Raw genomic sequence first — 8,322 nt, forward strand, 5'->3', positions numbered from 1 at the left:
CCAGCCGCCCATGTCCATGTTGTGACAGGGCTTATATTGTTTGTGGAGGCCGATGTCAGGTGTAATTAGTAATCGATATGGAAAAACGTTTTTTTCCTCCATCTCTCCCTCTCACACACGAGCCATAACCACGCCTGTGACGTTACCCGACCCATTAGCGTTTCTTATTGGTCCAAAACTCCCCGAGCCGCGGAAGGCCTAATTAGGGGGGCAGGAGAGGGAAGATGACAGGAAGGAAGGGGGGGGGGGTGATATCTGATAGTATAGGAGTAAAAACTCACTGTCTATGTCTGTTCCTGTTTTATAGTACAGCTGCGCTCCGTCGGTGTCTGTCTGTCTCTCTCTGTCCTCCCTCCTCCCTCTCTCTCTCTCTCGCTTCATCCCCCTCTCCTTCCCCTCGCTCTGCATGTTCACCCACACTCCCTCGGTCAGACGCCTCACTTCGGCCCCTCCACCGTCCGGGCCAGTAGCATGGATAGCCGGATACTCGAGCACCCCCACGCCCAGTTCGGAGGCTCTCTGGGCGGAATGGTCGGTGTTGGTTTCCCCTACCACCTGGGACACCACCACGTCTACGAGCTCGCCGGTCACCAGCTACAGTCCGCGGCCGCCGTACCCTTCTCCATAGACGGATTACTGAACGGCTCGTGCTCGGCCTCGGTGGTACACGGCTCCGGTCCTCTACTTTCCTCTGGCTGCGGGATTAACGGAGATAATCATTACAAACTCTCAGGTAGGTTGGAGGCATGGACGGAGGAAGGGATGAAAAGAGAGAGAAAGGAGTGATACACGTCTGGAAATATTGGTTTGATATTATTGGCCGTAGAGTGATTTTAGTTTCCATGGAAATATGGCATCTTGTTAATGGTGAAGCTTTGCATAGAACCGTTATCTAGTTGGGCTTTTAAAATCAACTCTTGTTTTATTTTGGACTATTTTCTAAACTCTGAAATGTAATGTTCAACTCAAATCTTATTATCGATTTGTGATTAATTATGTCATAATTACAAGCAAGTATTGAATGAGAAAAAAACCAACGCGAAGCAAGTGCTAATTTCCTAACAAAACACAGGCCATTCTGCTGTGCTGTTTAAATGGATGATTTATACTTTTTTTTAAATGACTAGTGTTTTTCCAGAAATAATAAAGTTATATCAAATAAATGCATTTGTTATTTTCGGAACAGCCATATAACTCAACACTCCAACTAGACTCCCTCCGATGGAAATGGACGCGTCTATATTCCAACTCACTGTAGTGGCCTGTAATGTTTCAGCAACTCAAGCAGGAGAAAACAGAACAAAACACACGTTCAGCATTTCTCTGAACTATAATCGATGCTTTGTGTAACAAGCAATTTACTGAACCGTTTAGTTCACGATGGCTTGATGTAGCTGAGAGATGGTTGTTGTTGTTGTCGTTGACTTGTTTACCGAGCACACATGTCGTCAGTTGACACTACCACCTCTCTCTCTCTCTCTGACCGTTTCTGTGTAGATTCGGGGGACCCAGATAAGGATAGCCCCGGTTGCAAACGGAGACGCACGCGGACCAATTTCACCGGTTGGCAGTTGGAGGAGCTGGAGAAAGCTTTTAACGAGAGCCACTACCCGGATATCTTCATGCGGGAGGCGCTCGCGCTGCGGCTGGACCTAGTAGAGTCCCGGGTCCAGGTAAACAAACAACCCCCCCCCCCCCAAAAGAAAATATAAACACATTTAATTAAAATACATTTCTACTTGCACTTTCTTATCAATGCCATGTTCTGTTGTTAAAAAGTAATACTACGTTCTTGAGGAATATTCTTCGAACGTGTATTTTATGCGCGAGAACAAAAAAATATTATTGGATTGTTGGAGTATTCTCAGTTTGGTTTGAAGTGTGTAATAACCAGGCGTCTATAGCTGTGTGTTCAGTTTCATCAATAATCCCCATAGTGAGATATTAGTGAGACAGCTATTTGTCAATTAAAGACCTATTGAATTATGCATTAACATACAGTATTGATTTATGAGGTCATAAAACACATGTCCGTTTACTGAATGAACCAGAACACTGCTGAGGATTTGATCTCTCAACCATAACACATATATAATAATAATAATAATAATAATAATAATAATAATAATAATAATAATAACAACATCTCATATATCACGGTTGTTTTTGCATTTAAAAAATATTAATTGTTAAGATAAATTGTGAATTGGTAAAAAAAAGATATGATTCTTTTGTTTATTTGAATTTGTAGAGGCTACATTTGTGGGCTGTGAATTCATGTCAATTTCTATTTTGAAATCAAGACAGTTTGTATTTTGTGTTATGCTGTTAAAGATAATTAGAAGATAAAATAGGCCTACGTTATTATAAATATTACAATTATTTTTATTATTATTATTATTGTTTTGTCTTATTATTATCAAGTTCGATGTTTAACCTAATATAGTATTCCCATAATTTATTTAAAAAAAACTAAATGTTCATTAATAAATCATATATAAAAACAGTTTTAACCAAGTACAAATATTCCCGACCAAAAAAATAATAACCCGTAATTTGTCCAGCATGCTTTTTAATTATTGGATAACCAATAGGACTCTGTTTACGGAAGTACTGTAAAAACACCACCTTTAAACCTCTCCGGCTGTGTGGAGTTTTTAGGCAACATTTTTGCTCGTCAGATATAAGGACAAGCCGATCCCTTTAATACCATAATGAGCTGGCTTTATTGACATGGCTGTCCGGGACCGAATAAAGCTGTAGACCAGCGATAACATAGCTTACTACTTAATTTCTATAGGATAGATCTATAGGCTGCACAAAACGCACTCTCTCTCTCTCTCTCTCTCTCTATTTAACAACACTTTTTAGGCCGATCTAAAATCGACACCTCCACAATATCAATGCAAAAGTTTTAAAACCCCCGCACTATTTTCAACGACTTCATTTTCATTTTCCCACCAGGCTCAGATTTGTTTGTGTGCTTAACGGTGATGTGCGTATTTTATGTGTTTACTAATTGAGGTATAACTTGGTGGAAATGTAGACAGACAGGAATGCTGTTGACTTGGTGTTTTTTGGGGGCTTTGGTTTAGTCGTTGTGTTTCCTTGTAAAACTAAACGAGCATGGCTCTGGTGTGTGTGTGTGTGTGTGTGTCTTGTTTGGGGATTTCGCCTCCTTTAAACCACAGATTATTATTCCTCCAAGCTGCTTAGTGCTTCTTTATCGGCAGCAGGTTCTTGCACGCGGAGATATTCACCAACATTACAAATTCATAAGAAACACGGCTATTGTCATGTTGTTTCCGTCGACGCACCACATTATGTGACAAACACGCAGCCCACTTCTCAATCTGAACGCTAACTCCCTGCGTTATCAGCGCCGAACATGCGGGGCCGTGTGCGCTGTGAGGCCGGACGGTGTGGGCTCACAGGCGGCGGGTCCCCCTGGCACACCGCGGTGGAAAGCTGCTCTCGGAGTGGTGGTAGAGGGAGGGGGCGGGACAGGGAGACGGAGGCAGGATGAATTGAGAGGGATAGGCCGAATTATCTACGGTGGAATTAAACGTAATTGGGAGAATTAGCTATCACACTGACTCTCGATTGACAATTAGACTGGCGCATCTGTGGATAGGAGGAGAAGTGGTGATGTGTGTGTGTCGGTGTGTAATATAGACGAGGCCTATTTGGTGACTGGCGTCTGTTATTGGATATATTGGCCGCATTGTATGTTTGTGTCAGGGCTTCAGCTGCGTTTTAATCGTAATTAGGTGAGAGATGGTGGGAGAGAAGACGAGCGAGAGAGAAGGGGGGGGGGGGGGGGGTGGCCCTTAACTTATATTTGTTTTCTTTGGGGTCTCAGTGTTTCTCAACATGGACTAGTCTGTTAATTAGTTATGATCCGGTTGGATTTATAAATACTACAAACTGCACCTCTGGTCTGTCATTTAGCAACAACAACAACAACAACAACAACAACAACAACAACAACAACAACAACAACAATAATAATAATAATCAATATTTCAGGATGATGTGTTCTTGGTATATGTCGATTTAAAAGCTGTTATTTTCGCCACGAATATCTACATAATATTATTGGTTGAGATACATTTTACGGCAGTTTATTCATACTTTTATCGAATACAAAACTATTAATACATGTTATTAAAACAAATATTTTATTCTAGCTTTGTAGGTGGAACAAGTTGAGCCATAATTCATTTCACTACTCAATCTGTGGCCTTGTTTTACATGACTTTGGAGAGAAAAGGAGAGAGAGATTCATCCCAACAAGATGCATAGAAAATTAACTAAACCAATTTCCCCATTCTTGGCTCCCTGTGTGTGTGTGTAATGTGTGTGTGTGTGTGTGTAATGTGTGTGTAATGTTTGTGTGTGTGTGTGTGTGTATAATGTGTGTGTGTGTAATGTGTGTGTAATGTGTGTGTGTAATGTGTGTGTGTAATGTGTGTGTGTGTGTAATGTGTGTGTGTAATGTGTGTGTGTGTGTAATGTGTGTGTGTGTGTGTGTGTAATGTGTGTGTGTGTAATGTGTATGTGTGTAATGTGTGTGTGTGTAATGTGTATGTGTGTGTAATGTGTATGTGTGTGTGTGTGTGTAATGTGTGTGTGTGTGTGTGTGTGTGTGTGTGTAGGTTTGGTTCCAGAACCGGCGCGCTAAATGGAGAAAAAAAGAGAACACTAAGAAAGGCCCGGGGCGCCCGGCGCACAACTCCCACCCGACCACGTGCAGCGGAGAGCCCATGGACGCCGAGGAGATCGCGCGGCGCGAGCTGGAGCGCGCAGAGAAAAAGAAACGGAAACAGGAGCGTAAACTGCTGAAGTCTCAAAACAAGTTACTCTCCGGTGACCTCTTCCACACACCCGGCGGGTCAGACAGCGACAGCGGCGTGTCACAGATCACCGACAATGAGCAGCAGCCTTCATCCGACTGTAACGGGAGCCGCCTTCATTCTGAACCGGGAGGAGGACACCACCACCACCACCAAACGGAACCAGACAGCTGTGAACAAACTCAGACACGCCCCCGGTTTGGTCTCCTCCAGGACCAGCACCACGACCACCACCACCACAACAACCAAAGAACCGCAGGGGAGATAGGACCGGGACCTGGGGTCCAGCAGCAGGTGTCCCCGAGCACCACGCACAGTCCTGGACTCGGCGCCTCCAGGTCCTCGGGCCTCCAGAAACTAAACCCGTTCAGCGTGGAGAGCCTTCTCTCTGACGCCACACCTCGCCGGAAACCACAGCTGGACTTCAGCTCGCTGTCCAATCAGAGGCCACTGATAGGGAAGGGTCACTTCCTGTTGTACCCCATTACCCATCAGCCACTGGGCTTCATTGTCCCACAGACGGCCCTGAAAACCGGGCTGTGCCAGGACAACAACAACAGCGGGCCGAACCCGGGACAGGGACAGAGATGTGTGACTAGTGAATCTACAGGTTATACCAGCTCTCATCATCTGGCTCATTTGGGCCTAAACAAACCCCTTCACCACCACCACAATCATGTTAGTAACTGTGTGGACAGGAGCGGGAGTGAGGCACAGCAGGGAAGTTACAACAACGACGGTCCAGACTCCGTTTCCCCCCCACCACAGAGCTCTGTTTCAGTTCAAACGACTTTAACGAGAACCAGTTCAACTCAGTCCAGCACGGGTAGTGACGGTAGCCGTGAGGCTGACGACCGACCGGGTTTGTCACGAGTAACGGACGTTAACGACTGCCAGAGTGAGCCCACTGGGGAGGGCACGAGAGAGGACTCGTCACCGGAGCCCTTGCGGTGTTCTGGCGCCAAGCCAGAGAGTCAGGCGGAGCACGAGGAGCCCGGGACAGATGGAGACGAAGTCGACATGGACTAACGCTGGTGCGTTATATAAACAGAGACAGACTACCAACCGACCTGCGCAGCCACAGACTACATCTAAACATTCCCAAAGCTACACCTTTTAAAAACATATCAGACAGACTCTATTGTTGTATTTTTAATTTTTTGAACAGATTCTCTGATCGATTCAGACGGCGATGTGTTGCCTACTCCTTTCCAAACGGAAGTTATAGACACGTCCATTTCAAAAGGAGAAAAAGACAAAACATCCTCAACACAGAAAATCAACAAAAATCCTCAAACATTGTACATTTCTTTTGAGAAAGTATAAAAAAAATAAAAAATATTTATATATGTCAACATTTTGATAAATAAAGTTATTGTTTAAATCCCTGTTGTTTTAGAGGACCATTGAACCAGGGACAGGAGAACGGTGTTGTAGCCTTTATTATAATGGGAGATATATCAGACTGGTGTTGGGCTGACCGTTGGTGGGCGCTTGGTTATTGTTGTGTTTTTATAGCGGATACATCTCCCTTCTCTCTCTGGTCAAGTCCGACTGGCTGTTTGTGTTTAACAAAGGTATTCATTTGAAAGGCCCCCATCGAAATGAGGTTATGGGCTGGGGGCTATAGGACCCTGCAGGCCCCCTCGCCTCCTCGCCTCCTGCTGACTTTTGATATGAAAGTAATTATTTTCCCACCGGCTACCGCAGGTTTCCGGGGTTCGGTTGGATTTTTAGCCCTAAGGGTTATTATACATGAGCGATTTCTAGTGATATGAAATCACATAAACTCCCTACAATAATAGAATTAGCATGAAAGGCAGGGGTGTCAAATTGAAATTGGAAAATAATAGCCCAGGCAGCTGCAGAGAGAGAGAGAGAGGGTAGAGAGAGAGAGAGGTTAGAGAGAGTGAGAGGAGAGAGAGAGAGAGAGAGAGAGAGAGGGTAGAGAGAGAGAGAGAGGAGAGACAGAGAGAGAGAGAGGGGGTAGAGAGAGAAAGCGAGAGAGAGAAAGAGAGAGAGAGAGCGAGAGAGAGGTTAGAGAGAGAGAGGAGAGACAGAGAGAGAGAGAGAGAGAGAGGGGTTGTGTGTATGTGTGTGTGTCTGCGCATATTGGACAGGAGGAGATGAGGAGGGAGATGGGGATTCGTGGGGCGGAATTTTCATGTGATCCATCCCCTCCCTCCCCCATCCCTCCATCTCTGCCTCCCCGGCTGGGCTTCCAGCCCCTTGTAGGCGGCTATATTAAGATAGATGTCCGATGATATCCCTCATTGTTCTGTCACTTATATTGATGTCGTGGCGCTATCCCGCTATTGATCATGTGTCGCGCACATAATAGGACAGGCAGCGGCACGGCGGCGTGCGCCTCTTTACAAAAGCCAGGCCACGCGGGCTTCCTTCCCTCACCATTTGTTCTAATGGGGCTTTGCGGGTCCCTCGAGAGAAGGAGAGAGAAAGACAGAGAGAGAAAATAAATATGTGCAGAAGTTGGAACCTGATGTGAAGTCATGGAGTAGGAGTGAAGGGAGGAGAGAAGGGAGGAGAGAGGGAGGAGAGAGGAATGAGAGAGGGAGTAGAGAGAGAGAAGTGTATAGAAGATATTGTAGAGGAGAAAGGGGAGGAGAGGGAGGGGGGAAAGGGAGAGCGAGAGAGAGAGAGATTGGTATAGAAGATATTCCTAAGGGTGAGAGTGAAGGGGAGAGGGGGGGTAGGGGAGAGAGAGAGGCATTTAATATATTGTAGAGGGGAAAGAGAGAGGGGGAAAGGGGGAGAGCGAAGGGGGGAGGGGAGAGGGGAGTTGGGGGAGAGAGAGAGGTATAGAAGATATTGTGGGGGGGAGAGAGAAGGGGAGAGGGGTAGAAGGGGGAGAGGGGGAGAGAGAGGGGGAGTTGGGGGAGAGAGGGAGGAGAGTGGAGAGAGAGGTATAGAAGATATTGTGGGGGGGAGAGAGAAGGGGAGAGGGGTGAGAGAGAGAAGGGAGAGGGGGAGAGAGGGAGGAGAGTGGAGAGAGAGGTATAGAAGATATTGTGGAGGGGAGAGAGAAGGGGAGAGGGGGAACGGGGAAGAGAGAAGGGAGAGAGAGGGGGAGAGGGGGAGAGAGAGGAATTGAAGATTTTGTAGAGGAGAGGGGGAGAGAGAGGAGAGAGAGAGGAGAGAAAGGGAGAGAGGTATAGAATATATTGTAGAGGAGAGAGAGAGAGAAAGAGGTAGAGGAGAGGAGAGAGAGAGGAGAGAGAGAGAGGAGAGAAAGGGAGAGAGAGAGAGAGAGGTAGAGAGAGGTAGAGAGAGAAAGGTAGAGAGAGGGAGAGAGAGGTATAGAATATATTGTAGGGGAGAGAGAGAGAGAGAGAGAGAGAGAGAGAGAGAGAGAGAGAGAGAGGGAGAGAGAGAGAGAAAGGTAGACGGAGAGAGAGAGGAGAGAGAGAAGTATAGAAGAGAGTAGAAGGAGGTATATATGGTGTTA

General features: G+C 45.9%; 1 protein-coding gene across 1 annotated transcript; it reads left to right on the forward strand.

Annotated features, from left to right (window-relative positions):
- Nucleotides 1-246: 246 nt before the first annotated feature.
- On the forward strand, nt 247-6,165 carry LOC109884770 (homeobox protein unc-4 homolog). The gene is made up of 3 exons (XM_031810981.1): nt 247-733; nt 1,498-1,673; nt 4,659-6,165. Exons 1-3 carry the CDS (start codon nt 472-474, stop codon nt 5,883-5,885), a joined length of 1,665 nt encoding a protein of 554 aa, XP_031666841.1. The 5' UTR covers nt 247-471; the 3' UTR covers nt 5,886-6,165.
- Nucleotides 6,166-8,322: the final 2,157 nt, after the last annotated feature.

This window comes from Oncorhynchus kisutch, unplaced genomic scaffold, assembly GCF_002021735.2.
Source record: "Oncorhynchus kisutch isolate 150728-3 unplaced genomic scaffold, Okis_V2 Okis01b-Okis20b_hom, whole genome shotgun sequence".
NCBI classification, from domain to species: domain Eukaryota; kingdom Metazoa; phylum Chordata; class Actinopteri; order Salmoniformes; family Salmonidae; genus Oncorhynchus; species Oncorhynchus kisutch.

Bases quoted from the DNA above. Each gene is read 5' to 3' on its own strand.
- LOC109884770 (XM_031810981.1), top strand. From the start codon at position 472: ATGGATAGCCGGATACTCGAGCACCCCCACGCCCAGTTCGGAGGCTCT. The intron at 734-1,497 runs GTAGGTTGGAGG...GTTTCTGTGTAG, and splicing joins TAATCATTACAAACTCTCAG to ATTCGGGGGACCCAGATAAG. The intron at 1,674-4,658 runs GTAAACAAACAA...GTGTGTGTGTAG, and splicing joins TAGTAGAGTCCCGGGTCCAG to GTTTGGTTCCAGAACCGGCG.